The sequence below is a fragment of the Taudactylus pleione genome, unplaced genomic scaffold, assembly GCF_031769625.1.
Source record: "Taudactylus pleione unplaced genomic scaffold, aTauple2 ptg000353l, whole genome shotgun sequence".
In the NCBI taxonomy this organism is placed as follows: Eukaryota; Metazoa; Chordata; class Amphibia; order Anura; family Myobatrachidae; genus Taudactylus; species Taudactylus pleione.
In genome coordinates this window covers 936,563-955,944 of record NW_028284754.1, presented here as the reverse complement: position 1 = coordinate 955,944, position 19,382 = coordinate 936,563, and the positions used below count along the sequence as shown (strand labels likewise).

The 19,382-nt window shown below is 39.5% G+C and overlaps 1 protein-coding gene across 1 annotated transcript in view; it reads right to left on the bottom strand.

Annotated features, from left to right (window-relative positions):
• Nucleotides 1-19,382, bottom strand: part of LOC148508605 (uncharacterized) — a 653,608-nt gene that overhangs the window by 485,916 nt on the left and 148,310 nt on the right. The window contains exon 6 of the mRNA XM_088444305.1: nt 9,218-9,691. Within this exon, the coding sequence (XP_088300431.1) occupies nt 9,218-9,691 (474 nt within the window). The remainder of the gene's footprint in view (nt 1-9,217; nt 9,692-19,382) is intronic.

The window sequence follows — 19,382 nt, the reverse complement described above, 5'->3', positions numbered from 1 at the left end:
AAGAGAAGGAAAGCAACTGCTCATGATCCAAAACATACCACCTAATCAGTGAAGCATGGTGGTGGTACTGTCATGGCGTGGGCATGTATGGCTGCCAATGGAACTGGTTCCCTTGTATTTATTGATGATGTGACTGCTGACGAAAGCAGCAGAATGAATTCTGAAGTGTTTCAGGCAATATTATATGCTCATATTCAGTCAAATTCTTCAGAACTCATTGGACAGCGCTTCATAGTGCAGATGGACAATGACCCGAAGCATAAGGCAAAAGCAACCAAAGAGTTTTTTAAGGCTAAAAAGTGGAATGTTATGCAATGGCCAAGTCAATCCCCTGACCTGAATCCGATTGAGCATGCATTTCACTTGATGAATACAAAACTGAAGGGAAAATGCCCCAAGAACAAGCAGGAACTGAAGACATTTGCAGTAGAGGCCTGGCAGAGCATCACCAGGGACGAAACCTAGCGTCTGGTAATGTCTATGCATTCCAGACTTCAGGCTGTAATTGCCTGCAAAGGATTTGCAACAAAGTATTAAAAAGTGAAAGTTAGATTTAAAATTGTTTAGTTTGTCCCATTACTTTTGGCCCCTTAAAAAGTCAGAGGCACATATAGAAACCGTTGTAATTCCTACACCGTTCACCTGATTTGGATGTAATTACCCTCAAATTAAATCTGAAAGTCTGCAGTTAAATCACATATTGTTTGTTTCATTTCAAAGCCATTGTGGTGGTGAATAGAGGCCAAAATATGAAAATTCTGTCAATGTCCCAATATTTATGGACCTGACTGTATGTATATGAATTTGTATATGTATGTATATGTACATATGCATTTAATATTAATATGTATTATTTTTGGTCTGCTAACTACTATCGGATCTCTCTTTTCCAGCTAGAATGATGTTATCTTCTTTTTCTCTTTCTTTTCTTGCTCATGTCTGTTTTAATGTTAGACTTTCAAAACTACCAAACATTTTCTCCTCTATAGAACTCACAATACATACATTTCTTCCAGGGATCCTATCTGCAGAAATTGATGATATATACTTGATGTTTTTTGCAATTAATATTAGTCTTCTATCTGTAACCTTAATTCTTTGGCTTTTGCCATGTCGCTTATTTGTTTATTTATTGATTTTTGGGCTTCTACCATGTATATGTTTATAATTATTTTATAATTACTTCTGTTCTTTATTTTTATATATTATATTTTTTTTTCTACTCAAACATATACCCAAAGGAACTCTGCATTTCTCTGTAATTAAAATCTTCAATCATTAAATGTTCACTAACTTTTGCCAAAATGGCTATAATCCAATCAACTTTCTGACTGTCCTTAATACACACTCATACTGATGTATGAATGTTTTGTTAAGTACCATGGTAAATAGAACAACTTGCTAACCAATTAGGAAGGAGTTATGTTACAACTACCAACCTGCTGAATGGGCTTGTTAATGTCCATTAACATTGGTATTGCTAATATTACTATGTAACGTTATATGCATACCCGTGATGGATAACAGTATGAAACAAGCTATCTATGAACTTATTAACCTAGGATATATAGCTATTGGCTATGATATCTGTCTATCACAGGATCATCATAAATAGGCCATGCATATATGTGCCACCCATAACAATGATTGGGTGGAGGATTCAGTAGCCTGGACATTACGTTCCATTGGCTCTGAACCCTGTCTAACACAGTGTGATCAGATGACAAATGTCCCACCCGCGGTGGTGTTTAATCATTAGAATAAACATTTGGGATGCCATTCACATATCCCATCCACAGCTGTGATTGACTCCTAGATTTGGCAGCTGGGAAGCTTGTTTTGTTTTACAAATTGCATCCACCACACTGATTGGTTGGAAGGTCCAGCTGCTGGGACACCACAATCCATTGGCTCTGAGTCCTGTCTGTCACAAAGGTGACCAGACGTCATATGTCCCGCCCACTGTGTTGATTGGGAATCGGACCCGGCGGTAGCTGGGACGCTTGTTTTGCATATCGCATCCACCACTTGGATTGCTTGGAAGCTCCGGCTGCAGGGACGCTGTGAACCATTGGCTCTAAGTCCTGTCTGTCACAAAGGTGATCAGACGTCATATGTCACTCCCACTGTGGTGATTGGCTCTCGGACCCAGTGGCTGTTATGCCGTGAGTCCGTACTTCCTCATTTAAGCACATGCATTTCTCAATACACGAGACCATGACCAAGCTTAAGGGGTGAAATGCGTGTTGGTTTATAGGGACATTGGTTGTGCATACACCAGATCCCTACTATTCGAACAGCTATTCTTCATATAGACCTCTAAATACAGGTACCTTACTATTTTCTTACTGTGCCTCCTTAGAGATAGTAGGGTTTAACCCTACCAAGAGAATCATTCCCCCATATCTCAATATGGGAGATACAACTTTTCCCTCCCAGTACTTCCATCTGGGTTTCTTATAGTGAGTATTCACTACCTAGGACAAATGCTCAGTCAGAACCACAGTGGACTGGAACAGAGGAGTTTCCACTTCCTCTCTGATTACATATAAAATTATCCTTAGGGTTAATACCTGTGGTAGGTGTATTACCAATGGATGGTTAAAACAATATAATTTATATGATGTTGTACGGAATATATGATAAGAAAATAACCTTATTTTCTTAATCCAAATACTTATTTGGTTAAATATATTGTCACCCAGTTTTTAAGTTGCACTATGCTCTATATACACAGTTGTTTTATTACTGATCATTACATCTCCACTATCTAAACTCACTATCTGTACTCTCATCAGCCCCATATCTTGGAACTGACAGCAGATGCAGGAAAATCTTTTTATCATACGCTTTGGGATAAGGGACTCTCATAAACTATTCTCTGCCGACGGGCAAATAACTGACAGCAGATCCCTATCCCAAGTAAAGGTGTATGCTTTTCAGAGCTGACTATACATAATCAGTATCAATTCAATATCATAAATCTGAAATTAATGTGCCTGGTTTCTATCTATATTAGCGATCCATAGGCAACTATTATTTGAAAAATTGATGCTGGACAATATATGCAGTGTAATACTTGTAACTAAAAGCAGGTTCTCAGTTTGTGATGATTTCACCTGTTTTAAATTTCCTTTTCTGAGTTGATAGTTGGAAATATTACAAGAGCTATTTTGACTTCTTTGTATGCAAATGTACAATGAACTTTGTTATGGGGTTTGTCTGATGTCATGCAATTGATGCAGCTATTATGACATATTCATCTGTCCCAAATACCTTTGATTTAATAGGTGAAAAATTACAAGAGTTACTCATTTTCACCTTTTGGATGTGATACAGATCTGTATATGAGTAAGTGTTGGATCATAATACCATGATCTTTATTTAATAACTTTTTATGTGTATGTCTAAATATCTTTATATTTTAGGATATTTTTCTTCTTAATAATGAGATGTATTAAAAGTTAAGTTTTATAACTACAACATTACATATTGAAATTAGAGTGCCCCCAAAAAAGAGTCTTCTTTTCCTCTCTCTGTTGTCGATTTGTATAGAAAGACAGAAGGACAAATTTTTGCTTTTATATAGTAGATTAATATTCATAAAAACTTGATACACAAAATAATTTATGAAAGCAAATGTGTTTTTATTTATAATACAAGGGGCAGAATTACCAAAAGACATTCTCAAATACAGTCTTCCTGCCAAGACACTGCCCCCTCTGCATTGAAGTAGGCCAGCTAGTCCTCCTTGACCTGTTTTGCACACACAGTATAGAGGCCACCATGGGAAACCATGTTATAGACACATATGTCCACATATCACTCTCGTCTATGCCGTTAGTAGGATCTGCTAGTGATGTAGATAGTGGCCATAGGTAAGTGGATTTCCACTAAAGCAAATTATGAAGGGCACAGCAGGCCAAAACCACCCACTCAATTTTGTCTACATGTAAATTAATTGGTGTATTGAATATGCAAAACCTACTACACATGATGCCAGAGACATTCTCCATAGTGTGCCTTGCCTTTGATAGTCGATAATTGAAAATCCGCCTTTCTTTAGTCAATCTCCTTTGAGCAAAGGGCTTCATTAAGTGTTCATGCAAAGCAAATGCCTCATCTGCTACAAACACAAAACTGAGTTTTTTTTGCATTGGGAGGTAAATGTAGGCTTTTGGACATCATCCTTTCATAAAATACAGTGTACTTGATAAACCCACCATCTGATGCATGGCCATTTTTCCCCATCCAAATATAAATATTCATTGTTCGCATTAACAGTGGCCATCAACACTATACTAAAAATACATTTATAATTGTTCTACATACAGCAGTACAAGTGTTGGCAGGTGGTGTTATGCAGATAAGTTCCCACATATTGCCTCAATGCAATTTGGGAAATTTCAACTTGACTCGAAGTCATGTGCAATTAATTGCCAATCCTCAATTGTCAAAGGAAACTAAAAACAAAAATACAAAATTAAAATATAGCTTTAAACACATATATCTGTCCAACATCATATAGCATAAGGGCAGAAATCGAAAAATACTTTGGGGGCATAAAGTGGAGACGAGCAGCAATTAGCATTAGGACAGCAAACTAATAACACTTCAGGGGCATTCACTGTAGTCCAGCAGCAGTTATCATAAGGGCAGATAACTAATAACACTTGGGGGGCATACAGTGGAGTCCAGCAGCATTTAGTATAAGGGCAGAAAGAGAATAACCCTTGGGGGGCATACAGTGGAGTCCAGCAGCATTTAGTATAAGGGCAGTAAGCGAATAACATTTGGGTGACTTACAATGGAGTCCAGCAGCATTTAGTATAAGGGCAGAAAATGAATAACACTTGGGGGGCTTACAGTGGAGTTTTTAAGGATTTAGCATAGGGGCAGCAAATGAATAACACTTGGGGGGAATTCTCTGCAGTCCAGCAGCATTTAGCATAAGGACAGCAAAAGAATAACAGTTCAGGGGTATACAGTGGAGTCCAGAAGCATTTAGTAGAAGGGCAGTAAGAGTATAACACTTCGGGGGCATACAATGGAGTCCAGCAGCATTTAGCATAAGGACAGAAAATGAATAACACTTGGGGGCATACAGCGTAGTCGAGCAGCATTTATCATAAGAGCAGCAAACAAATAACACTTGGGGGCACACAGTTGAGTCCAGCAGCATATAACATTGAGAGACATTAAAAATTGTTCTTACCTTGAATTACTGCACCTTGAGGATGGTGAATATCTCTTTGAAGGTCTCTTGTACAATGAGACCCAAAGCTTGTGTTGAGATCACTGTGCCAAACTTTAGTTCAGCCACGGATCTGCCAGTCACCAGGAATCGCAGAGTAGTGATCAGCCTCTCCTCAGCAGGTATGGCCCTCCGCAGCTTGGTATCCTGTGATGTATGGCATCACTAGGCCAAGAAATTCCTGGAACGTGGCATCATCCATCCACAGGAAGCTCTGGTAGTCTTCTGGATTATTCTCCCAAATTTCCATTAGCAGTGGTATGTGTGAGAGAGAATTCCTCTGCAGCAGCCACTCCTTCATCCAGCATGAGCAAACCTTTCTCCGCTTCACAGACCTCTTACTGGGGAAATGAACTAAGCTCTAAAACGTGGTAAACTGGAGAGTAATAAACCACCAGCCAATCAGCTCCCAACTGTCATTTTTCAAACACAGCCTGTAACATGACAGTTGGGAGCTGAGTGGCTGGTCGTTTATCACTCTCCAGTTAATCAGAGTACATCTCCCACTATATCTGTTAACAGCACAACTCCAGCATATGCTGTCAGCATACGATAGCGAAAGGGATGCATAATGAGGCAAAGTAGACACAGGGACTGATTCAGCACAGATCACACGGCTGCGATCGCACATACCCAGCCGATGCAAAAATATGCTAATAACTGCAATCGCACAGCAACCGCAGCACTATACCTAAACGCCCACCACTTTATAAAGCCACCCACTTCCCTTGACATGAATCTGCAAATCATGAAAACATTGGTAAATGTCGATTAACATCAGAACCATATGCACAATTGTAGTTGACCTGACCCTGCCGTACAAGCTGCTAAACTTCCTGTCACCATCTAGACCTCTGCCAGCATATACAATTGCAGGGGCTTAATTATATATGGCCCTGTAAAGGCGTTCAACACAAACACGCCAACTTTCCATCGACAACCCCACCCTCTCCACCCCCAAATGGTCACTTCATATCAATCACTATGCGCTTGGACTGCATGCTCATTGTGATTGATTTCCAAAGCATAGGTATATGCAGAATGCAAACATTGGCTGGCTGCGTGCAAACACAGCCATGCGATCCAACCTGAATAAGGCCCACAGTTTGTTTAAAGGCAAGCCAAAAACAAACCAGAGGAAATTAGCAATGCAACATTATTCAGCAGGTATAAAGAACCAATGTTCCCTCAATTTAAATAAATTATAGTTTGAAGGGTAATTAGGTGAGTGCAGAGTATGTATGATTTTTCTTTTTAAATGATGTTGTCACATACATGAGGTAAATTCAGTGAATTAAAGCCTATTATTTATATACATATTATTATACTGCCTACAAGGGCCAGCCCAGTCACCCATCTTCTCCACTAAGTCACTCAATCTTTTGGCTAAAAACCACTGTTTGGATACATTATCTGCACGTCCATGCTATGCACACAAGGACATACAATGCATATGTCTGGCATCAGTTGGATATACCTGCAATCTATTCATATGTTGCCTTGCTCACAACAAAACGAATGACGAGTCTACAAAACTAGTACATTAATATCAGGGGGGACGTTAACAAACCTATTACATTTTACATGAACCCAAGATTAAACATATTCACATTCACATAAAGGTGCTTTGTGAGGTGTTTTCAGTAACTTTTTGAAATGTACTGTGAGCCTGATTCAGAGGTGCACGCTATTTGCGTGCACTATCTCTGAATCGGGGCATCCCTACTTTTTTTATTCCGGCCTCCAGGTCACTTGAACAGCTGTGGGTGACCACCCACAGCTTGTGCGAGTGGCCTAGAGATGGTCGTGATTATTGCGACCATCTGCATTGCGAGGAGACCCTTATGGTAGGGTCTCTGCACTTGCAATGCCAAGTGGACTTCCGGCTCTAATAGAGCCGGAAGTCCACTACTGACATCACGAGTGATGTCAGTAGGGCCGCCCACAAACGGCAGGTGTTCTTTCGGGAATGCCTCCGTTTGCTCAGCCACCCCCCCTACCCGCCTACAAAATGGGGCAAGCTGTCGATCAACATCGACAGCTGCCCCGTATTGCTGCAAGCTCCAGAGCGAGTGAAGATCTCACTCGCTACGGGGCTCGCACACGCGCATTGAGCATGCCGAGCATGCGCACTGGGCCACCATCGACCCGCGAGCGGGTCTGAATCAGGCCCTGTGTCCCTATCTCTCCCCTGGCTTTGTAAGTATAGTCACCATTTTACATTTCAGTATATAACAAAGGTGTAATTTCATTCCTGAAAGCATTAGTTTATTGCATTGTTTCGCTATTTTTTTTGTTTGCCTGTTAATGTATATTTGTTATAAAAATACAAAAGCAGCCGTAGTATCTGAGGGTTTAGAAGTGAATGTCACTCAGAGCAGTTCTAAATATAATTGCAACATTTATTGACAAAATGAACACATGAAAAAACAATATTAAAAATAGCAGCTATTATAACGTATTGCAACAATGTGAATTCAAATGAGCAAGCAATGGTACTTCAATAATCAATTTATCCTGGAGTCCAGACCCCTAAACAAGTGATGGCTATAATAGTGTTCCTCAGTTAGAAAAGAGTTTCCATATGGGGTATATTGAAGATGGTCCACGCACTAGTGCAATAGAATTCCAAATAAACATATATTGTGTGAATGTTCCACAGCACTGGGTAATACCTGCACAGGTGTTGGTACCGTCCCATGTTATGCTGAGTGGAAATCCAGCAATAGCGGTACAGCAAACCACGTCCACAGATGGCTGGCTCCGGTGTTCAACCCAAGCTGTGCGGAACTCAAGTGGTGATGGGAAGCCGCTCTGGAGGGTCCGTGTGACCGATGTATTCTAGAGGGTTTCAGGTGGAAGTTAATTCTGCAGGTGGATGGGAGACATGAATGTGAGGCTTTTGGTAAAGCCGCTCACAGGCTGTGACACCTGGAAAAGCTGTCTCCGTTTCAGTCTGCCAAACAAAGTGCAAGTGCTTCCATTCAGTGCTCACAGTATTTAGAACTGCTCTGAATGACATTCACTTCTAAACCCTCAGATACTACGGCTGCTTTTGTTTTTTATATCCTATTGTGTTGTGGTGAGAGTGACTCTCTCACTCAGCTGTGTTATATCTGGAAGGGTTACTTTAACTCCTCAGCACCTGGGCCTAATTTCGTTTTTAAATGTATATTTGTTATATGGGGAAGAATTAAAGTTGAAATTGAAGAGGACATATTAAAAAAAACATATGATATCTGTTTCGTTTTAACTTTGGGACTTCCATATTGTATATAATATTATAAGAACTACTCAGGAATTATTCCATATGTGAATCACAGTAAATTCCATCCCCATGCCACATATTTCTTATATTTACATGTATGTTTAGGCATACAGTAGAACGCATGTTATATGGTGCATACACACGGTCAGATTTTTCCTTCAGATATGAACGAAAATGATTTAAAAATCGTTCAGTCGTTCATATCTGAAGGAAAATCGTTCATATCTGACATGCCTGAACGATGGACGATCAACGATGCGCGTTCCCGATGGTCAGATAACGATATTTGACATCTGATGTGTTTGCAGCCAGACTTGGACGATTCCATTCATTTTAATGCAGTCAAAAATCATTCAATCGTTCAAATCGTTCAAATCGTTCAAAACTTTGGTAAAATCGTTCAAATCGTTTAATCGTTCAATCGTTCATCTGACAAATCTGACAAGTCTGACAAATCTGACCGTGTGTATGCTCCAATAGACTTAGAACTCAAGTCTGATGAATCATGAAAAAGAAAAATCACACATAAGTATACATATTCTAGCATGTTTATGTAGTAAGTGCTATCTTTGGATGGAGATTAGAAAGCTTGTCATCCTGTATGTCTTACTGAACAGAGCTTTGCTAAATATCTCAATTTTAATTGGTATAGTAGCTATAGCCTGTTATGTTATATTCCAGAGTAAAGTACTCACCTGTGCAATATGCTACATAGCAATCTTGTATTCCACTCAGTTCATATACATAATATCCAGCAGGACAAGCTTTAATCTGAATAGTTGCTGACCAGTGACAACAATCGTCATTAAAGTTGGAACAAGCAGTGCGACTTATTATACCATCGCTAACCATCGGATGGGATCCACTCAGCCACATTGGGGCAGTAGTACCACAACTCTGTTTTGGCACACAGTATTCTGGCATGTTAATGCCTCCTTTGCCAATAAAGCGATACCATCCACTCAAACCTTTGTCACAATGAAGACTATAGCTGCCTACATTAGATGTACTTCTCCAGATGTCATTGAGAACAATGTGACTTGAGCATGGATCAGAACATTCGATGCCATCTCCTATGAACCCATCATTACAGACACATTCAGCTGAACCTGTAGAATCATCACAGTTAGCATTTGGGTCACATCCTGCAGTTGCACAGGGACTTGCAGCTAGAGAAGAAAAGTGCAAAAAATAAAAAGGAAAATATTATTCCAATGCAAACCACCTTTACATACTGTATAATACATAACATGCAGTTTTCACTGATTATTCCAACTTTACTATTTCTTAACAAACAAAATAAAACAAAAAACAACAACAACAGTACAATGCACTGTTTTGAGATGAATAGATCAGATCTCTTACAAACCAAAACTAATTAGAAAGAAAAACAATATCAAGAGAGAGATCTGGCATTCATTTGTAAATATACTTCACACCCATTGGTGTAACTATGGCAGGGTGAGTGGGGCTTGTGCCCTGGGAACCGTGGCAGACCCAGCAGAGGGGGGCACCGCTGGCCAGGACATTGTACCCGCACCGCCCCCCCGCCACCATTGCACTGGTCTGGACTGTGTGAGGGCTACTGAATGAACAGGCAAGTGTGCCTGCAGGGGACTGTAGGGGGAGCTGCAGCAGAAGTGCGCAGCCCATCCCAGGCAGTCTTGCCATTCAGAGCTGCCGAGGGAGGCTAGGATGATTGTGCTTCCCCAATGCTGTCTCTGCTCCAGATCAGCCACTGCAGCCAGGTAAGTAAGTATTTTTTTTTTGCTGGTAGGGAGGAGTGGGGGTCGGACTGCTGTGGAGGGGGATTGACTTTCAATTGATGTCAGCCATGCTTTTACTTAGCTGGCTGCATTTGTGTGAAAGATGTGTGTGTGTCTATGCCAGTGTGTGTGAATGTGTGTTATTGTGCATGTGTCACTGTGTGTATGTATCTATGTCAGTGTGTGTCAATGTTTATGTGTGTCAGTGTGTGTGTCAGTGTATATGTGTATCTGTGTCACAGTATCTGTGTATGTGTGTCACTGTGTGTGTGTATCTGTGTCAGTGTGCGTGTAAGTGTATCTGTGTCAGTGTGTGTATGTGTATCTGTGTCAGTGTGTGTTAGTGTGCATGTGTATTTGTCTCAGTGTGTGTGTATGTGTCAATGTGCATGTGTCAGTGTGTGTGTGTCACTGGGTGTGTGTATTTATGTCAGTGTATGTGTGTCAGTGTATCTGTGTCAGTGTGTGTGTCTGTGTCATTGTCTGTATCTGTGTCAGTGTGCATGTGTCACTGTGTCTGTATCTGTGTCAGCGTGTGTATGTGTCAGTGTGTGTGTCACTGTGTGTGTATCTGTGTACTGTATCTGTGTGTGTATCTGTCAGTTTGTGTGCATGTGTGTCAGTGCGTGTGTGTCACTGCGTGTGTGTATCTGTGTCAGTGTGTGTGTCGGTGTATCTGTGTCAGTGTGTCTGTCAGTGTGTGTGTATATTTGTCAGTGTGCATGTGTCAGTGTGTGTATGTGTGTCAGTGTGTGTGTGTCAGTGTGTGTGTCAGTGTGTGTGTGTCTGTGTCAGTGTGTGTATCTGTGATGGTGTGCTGAGAGATGACACAGATGGGAGGCTATGGTATGGCTGAGAGATAACACAGAGGGAGGAGTCGATGGTGTGGCTGAGAGACGACACTGTGTCTGTGTATCTGTGTCACTGTGTGTTTGTATCTGTGTCAGTGTGCGTGTATGTGTATCTGTGTCAGTGCGTGTATGTGTATCTGTGTCAGTGTGTGTATGTGTATCTGTGTCAGTGTGTGTGTCAGTGTGCATGTGTATGTGTCTCAGTGTGTGTGTATGTGTGTCAATGTGCATGTGTCAGTGTGTGTGTCACTGGGTGTGTGTATTTGTGTCAGTGTATGTGTGTCAGTGTATCTGTGTCAGTGTGTGTCTCTGTGTCACTGTCTGTGTATCTGTGTCAGTGTGTGTGTGTGTTTCACTGTGTGTGTATCTGTGTACTGTATCTGTGTGTGTATCTGTAAGTTAGTGTGTATGTGTGTCAATGCGCGTGTGTCTCTGTGTGTGTATATTTGTCAGTGTGCATGTGTCAGTGTGTGTATGTGTGTCAGTGTGTGTGTGTCATTGTATCTGTGTCAGTGTGTGTCTGTCAGTGTGTGTGTCTGTGTCAGTGTGTGTATGTGTCAGTGTGTGTGTATCTGTGTCAGTATATGTGTGTCTGTGTCAGTGTGTGTATGTCAGTGTGTGTGTATCTGTGTCAGTGTGTGTGTATCTGTGATGGTGTGCTGAGAGATGACACTGATAGGAGGCGATGGTGGGGCTGAGAGATAGCACAGAGTTGAGGAGGCGATGGTTTGGCTGAGAGACGACACAGAGGTAGGAGGCGATGATGTGGCTGAGAGATGACACAGAGGGAAGAGGCAATAGTGTGACTGATAGATGATGCAGTGAGGGAGGGATGGAGGTGATGAAGTGCTAAGAGATGATGCAGGGGGGAGGCAATGGTGTGCTAAGAGACGACGCAGGGGGGCAGGTGGTGGTGTGCTTATAGATGATGCAGGGGGGAAGCAAATGTGTGCTAAGAGATGATGCAGGGGGGAGGAAATGGTGTGCTAAGAGACGACGCAGGGGGGCAGGTGGTGGTGTGGCTGAGAGACGATGCAGGGGGGAGGTGATGGTGTGCTGATAGATGATGCAGGGCTGAGGCAATAGTGTGGCTGAGAGATGACACAGGGGGGAGGTGATGGTGTACTGAGAGACAATGCAGGGGGATATTGTGTGGCTGGGAGATGCAGGGGGAAGGAAGATACAAAGGGGAAGGAGTCTTTTTGAATCGCTGTTGTATGATGATGACCCTGTTATTATTCTTACACAAACAGGCATCTTCCGGATGATGTGGCCTACAGTACGTGAAAAGTGAATACCGACTGAAGACGCCATCATCCCAGGGAGGATATATCTCTTCAGAGGTACCACATTGTGAGAAACCACTGTATAGGTAAGTTGCATATGGAAAGGAAAGGAATGTTCCCAGAGTGACGAGAAAAGGCTGGCGTGTCATGTCGGCACACACCATTTTCAGTGACCACGCTTATTCGGTATGTGACCACGCCCCTTTGGTATGTGACCATGCCCACTTTTTTGCCGCGCACCTGCAGTGCACAACATATTTTTTCATTTGTGTGTATGTGTGTATTCTAAGAGAGCTTTTGCCCAATAAACCACTCATTATCTATACAAAGAATAAATCCTTAAAGAATATATTTAAATACATTTTTAAAGACAACTAAGATTCCTACCATCAGTCTGATAAATCTCCAAGATAAACAATGGATACCATCTAGACCACCAGGCTTTTACAGATGTGGCAAGAATAGATGCACAATATGAACTCATATTCCTAGATGAACCAATACTATAGATATGAGTTTTAGAAAGTAACCATTTACTATCAATAGTTTCACGAATTGTGATTCCATCTATGTCATCTACTTATTAACATGAGAATGCGGTCTAAAATATGTATTTTTAAAAAGAAATTCTTGGAGCACTGTCATAATATTATTAACACATTTCCTAACAACAGTGTTTCTAGGGCACTTTACTGAAGTTCACAAAGGTGACATCAGTAATCTATCTATCGTTGGTATAAAACAGTTCCCGAACACTCCACGTGGAGGAGATAGACATAAAATCCTATGCCACCAGGAAGTCTACTGGATGTTCAAATTGAATACTCTACATCAAAATGGCCTCAACGAATCTGTGGAACTTAACAGTATAATTTGATGCAATTTACTTCAGATGTCTTGGGTAGATAGGGTCCCTATCACCATAACAATACCCAGAGTATTAACTTCAGGGTTATTATTTATTTTGGTAATTGGCAATTCATTAATCCATATTCTATATATTATTATTTAAAAATTACATATAATAGTCTTCTATTCTAACAATCTATGTATGCTTATGAGGGCCCTGGGTGAAAATGTGGTTTTGCACTCTCTCTCCCCCTCTGTTTTAAGAAGATTCCTTCAGTGCATAATAAACCTCTATGTGTTTTGATACATTTTATTGTATAATGTATGTTTGATCTAATATTTATTGCTAACTAAACTGATTGTTATTAGTTCAACCCATACAAACCTCTAATTTCTACTCCTCAGATATATTACCTGTAATTTGGCAAGATAATTATTTTAATGATTTTAGTGTCTTTGAATATCGCAGAGTCACGTGATCTTTGTTTACACCACGTAATTCCACAAATGTAGCAACTATGGAACCTGTTCAACAACAGATCTGCATTCATTAGAGTCTGCCACCTGTCTGTGGAACTGCATATGAGTCACGGACACATGACTGGCTCTAACCAATTGGATGGTACCTACACGTCACGGGTCACATGATTGCGACTGGGGAATAATGAATACATTTATTTACTTTACTTTAATTATTAACAATACTCATTTTTATTTTTAAATGTTATGTTGAATCAAGATATGATTACATACCCTTACCCTAGAATGTATTTAATAATTTACAACATGGCTTTGTTAATTATTTATAGACACCTGATAATGATTCACTCATTAGAGCATTATAAGTATTGGAGACCCCTATGGAAGTCCAAACATTTGCTCCTGATGAAGGTGTGGGTCACTTCCACATGGAAACGCATTGAGCCCTACTGCATTGGATCCCTCACTCACTAAATATGTATAAGAAGAGGACATCACTGGATTTATGCCATACAGATCCAGACCAGCTAATTGAGTGGAGATACCACTGGACTGTTTCTATTGCTACAGGACACAAACCTTGTGGGGATGCCTTGCTAACACTGCCAGAACTGGTAATATTGCTCCTTTTTCTACCTACTGGATAAATAACTGGGAGATAAACTTTTAATTGGCTTTTGGATCCAGTGGCTCTTAATAGTGAAGTGCAGGTTATCCTAAAGCTGGGTACACGCGTAAAGATTTCCTGTCCAACCATCCAACTAGTTGATTGGTTGGAATGAAAATCTGGTAATCTATGGGAGTAAATGATGATCAGCAATTTGCTCCTAAATGCCAGAAAACAGATGAAAATGGTCGTCAGACAAGTTTGTTAAATGTTTGATCTAAACAATTTGTTCAAACAGTTTTGGTCCATTTTCCGGCATTTGGGAGGAAATTGCTGATTGTCATTTGCATTCATACCTGACCAGTTTCTAAGGGTCAGATTCCATTAAGAATGGGAAAAACACTATATGTATGTTCAATTAATCTAATGGAGCTAATCATTAAATACAGATAACACAAGACCAGTATTCTAGAAAAAGAAATGGAAGATATAAAGAAAGAATTGGAACCTTTTCAAACTAACAAAGAATATCAAGAAAATGATTCAATTATCAATGAAAGGATTGTAAATTTAGAAAAAGTTATTGTAGAGAACAAGAAAAAGAAATTTAAAAGGGATCTATATGATTATTAGAATAATATGGTTAGAAATTACAAATGTTCTAATCTCAAATTACAGAATAACAAAGTGAGATCAGACCATAGAAAAACTATATCTGAATTAGGCACAGGAATGCGTCAATTTAATGATAGAATGCACACGAATCCCCATAAGATCACCGAGAGTAAATGGAGGGCCCCTAAATCTAGTTTTCCATCATCTAAAGGAAAACAATATGAACACATGGGGATTCGGGTGCTAAAGCCAAGACAAACCATCAATTCAGTAGAAAAGTGACTCAATCTCCTTATAAGGATTTTCAGGAAGAACCACCATGTCCCAATCATTGGGAAACAAAATATCATCTCACAAGGAACTCAGGGATATCAAAAAGGCATTGAGAAAAAAGTTTAGAGGTTGCAGAGGAGGTACACATACTAAAGAAAAATATAAGAAGGACTTATTTATTTATTACTAGTTATTTATATAGCGCACACATATTCCGCAGCGCTTTATAGTGCAAATGTGGCCACTCACAATACTCCCTGCCCAGTGGAGCTTAATATTCCTTACCACATGCACACAAACTAGGGTTCATTTATTTTATTTTTTTGGTGGGAGCCAATTAACCTACTAGTATATTTTTGGAATGTGGTAGGAAACCAGTATACCTGGAGGAAACCCACGCAAGCAGAGGGAGAATATAAAAACTCTGCACAGTTAGGGCCATGGTGGTAATTGAACCCACAACCTCAGTGCTGTGTGGCAGTAATGCTAACCATTACACTATCTGTGCAGCCCACAACAACCCTGAGTGGTAAATCACCTGAGCCCTCTGTGCCTCCAAATGTGTTCAACATATTTTTGAAAAAACATAGTCAGGATGAATTATCCTTACTACAGTAAGTAGAGGTTTGAAATTTGTCCCGACGAACGAACCCAATATTTTTGACCTATTAGTAGATCTTAATAAATATGTAAGAACATTATGTCACAAAAGATATTTTGCAAATAAGAAATTAAAGAACAATCAAGATGAGTTGATTCCTATTATTTTAGATTCTACGGATAGTCTGCCCCTTTCTATATTACAGGAACTATGGGAAGAAGGTAACACTGAAATTCAGGACACAACAATGAAACTATATGATACTTCACTTCAAAATTCCAAAAACTTTAAATTGAAATCTGAATTTTTTCCTATTTCAGCCAAACATAATAACAGTTGTTTTATAAGATCAACCTTGAGGATTTTAAAACTCTATGTAATAAAACTCCAAAAAGATCAGCATACACATCGAATCTAAGTAGAGCTAAAAAAAAGAGCACTTCGCTCATTGACTAAAGATTCCTCAATAATAATAAAGGAGGCTTATAAGGGTGCGGGATTGGTAGTCCAAGATAGGATGGACTGTCTACAAGAAGCTTTTAATCAGCTAAAGAACACTACCTTCTATCAAACTCTAGATCGGGATCCAACCACATCCTTTTTAGCTGTGTTCAAATTATTGTTGGATCTTGCCCTACAACACGGGCTCATATCCAGGGAGGCATGGCATTTCCTGTTCATTCCCTTTCCCACCATTCCGGTGTATTATCATTTACCCAAAATTCACAAATCTCTCACTTACCCCCCAGGTTGCTCTATAATTTCCGGTATTAATTCACTCCCCTCTAACCTTTTATGTTGATTCTTTTTTACAGCCCCGTGTTCCTGTCCTTAGGTCCCATCCCAAAGATTCCACCCATTTTCTACAACGCATTCAAACATCAATTGGAAAGAAACATGCATTTTTAACACTGGATATCCAATTCCTATATATAAATATTCCTCATAAATTAGGGATTGATAAAATCATAGCTCGTTTTTCCAGAGATGGGGACCTAACATAGGGAAAAAAATCTTTTCTCTTGTCATTTTTTCATTTATCCTTTCGCACAACTATCACATTTTATCCTTAAAGAATATACTTGCCCCAAGTAATTTAAAGACAACTAAGATCCCTACCATCAGTCAAATAAATCTCCAAGATAAACAATGGATACCATTTAGACCACCAGGCTTTTATAGATGTGGCAAGAAAAGATGCACAATGTGCACTTATATACCGAGATGAACCAATAGTATAGATATGGGTTTTAAAAATTAAAAAATGTACTATCGGTAGTTTCATGAATTGTAATTCCATCTATGTCATCTACTTATTAACACACGAGTGCGGTCTAAAATATGTAGGCCTTATCACTAGAACAATTAGAAAAAACTTCATGGAACACCTTAATAATATTGTTGACAAATTTCCCAACAACAGTGTTTCTAGGCACTTTACTGAAGTTCACAAAGGTGACATCAGTAATCTATCCATCGTTGGTATAGAACAGATCACGAACACTCAACGTGGAGGAGATAGATAGAAAATCTTGTGCCACCAGGAAGTCTACTGGATATTCAAATTGAATACTCTACACCCAGATGGCCTCAATGAATCTGTGGAACTTAACAGTATCATTTGATGCAATTTACTTTGGATTTGTTGAGTAGGTTGGGTACTGTTATGGTGATGGGGACTCTGAGTATTAACATCAGGGTTATTGTTTTTTTGGTAATTTGCCAATTCATTTATCCATATCCTATATATTATTTAACAATGACATATAATAAACTTAAATTCTAATAATCTATGTATGCTTATGAGATCCCTGGGTGAAAATGTGGTGTTGCACTTTCTCCCCCTCTTTTTAAGAAGATTCCTTCACTGCTTAATAAACCTCTATGTATTTTGATGTATTTTATCGGATAATGTACTGTATATTTGATCTAATATTTTATTGCTAACTAAACTGATTGTTATTAGTTCAACACATACAAACCTCTCATTTCTACTCCTCAAATAATGATTTTAGTGTCTTTGAATATTGCATAGTCACGTGATGCTTGTTTACACCACGTGATTCCACAAACGTAGTAACTTTGGAACCTCAGATCAAAAACAGATCTGCATTCATTAGAGTCTGCCGCCTGTCTGTGGAACTGCTTATGAGTCACAGACACATGACCGGCTCTAACCAATTGGAGGGTACCTACACGTCATGAGTCATGTGACCAGGTAGTGCTCACATGATCATGACTGGGGAATAATGAATACAAGTATTTACTTTACTTTAAGTATTAACAATACTCATTTATATTTTTAAATGTTATGTTGAATCAAGATATGATTGCCTACTCATACTCTTGGATTTATTTAATAATTTGCAACATGGCTTGGTTAATTATTTATAGACATCTGATAATGATTCACTCATTAGAGCATTATAAATATCGGAGAACCCTTTGAAGCTCCAAACATTTGCTCCTCATGAAGGTGTGGGTCACTTCCACATGGAAAAGCGTTGAGTCCTACTGTATTGGAACCCTCACTCAATAAATATAAATATATATAAGAAGAGGACATCACTGGCTTTATCCAATACAGATCTGGACCAGCTGACTGAGTGTAGATACCATTGGACTGTTTCTATTGCTACAGGACACCTGCTGGATAATAAACCGGGACATAAACTTTTAATTGGCTTTTGAAAAAAAGTGAATTTCAATAGTGAAGTGTGGGTTATTAAATTATTTATGCAATTTCTGCACTTATATTTGCATATGGGTAGTTGTGGAGCGCTGGTTTAGATAACCACACAATTTATAATAACAGTCAATTTATTATACTATAATTACATATATCAAGCAGTAAAATATAAGCATAAAATATATAAAAAAATTATACAGTCCATTGCTATAATCAGTTCAAGCTCTATATTTGATTGTTTCCAAGATTCCTTTCTAAAAGGGATAACTCAAAAGGGAGACCAAATGGTATCATGTAGGGTGGGTGAGTAATCTTCCATTAACTCAGTGCCCATTCTTAATAAATCTACACATGAGCATGGAGGTCCCCAAATGACAGGCAAAAATCTTTTTTTGATATATAGACTTCAAAATAATGAACTTATCCACTCATTATGCCTTAAATTGGGACATAAATGTGCAATGTGGAATGGATAGTTAGTATCCATTCCACTGATGGAAGTATCACACAAAATTGCTCTCATCCGCTCGTCAGCAGGAGTACTCACTGATGGACTCACTGATGTACACACTGATGGAAGTATCACACTGATGGAAGTATCACACAGAATTGTGTACTCACTGATGGAAGTATCACACAGAATTGCTCTCGTCCGCTCATCAGCGGGAGTGCAAACAAATTCTGGATCTGCTGTGCAGTCCGGTAATGCCGTTGATGGACACAGTCTGTGGGGATGCAAATGAGTTCAGGATCTACTGTGCAGTCTGCTGAAGCTGCTAAAGGACACAGTTTGCGAGGGTGCAGACAAGTTCTAGATCCACTGTGCAGTCCAATATAGCCGCT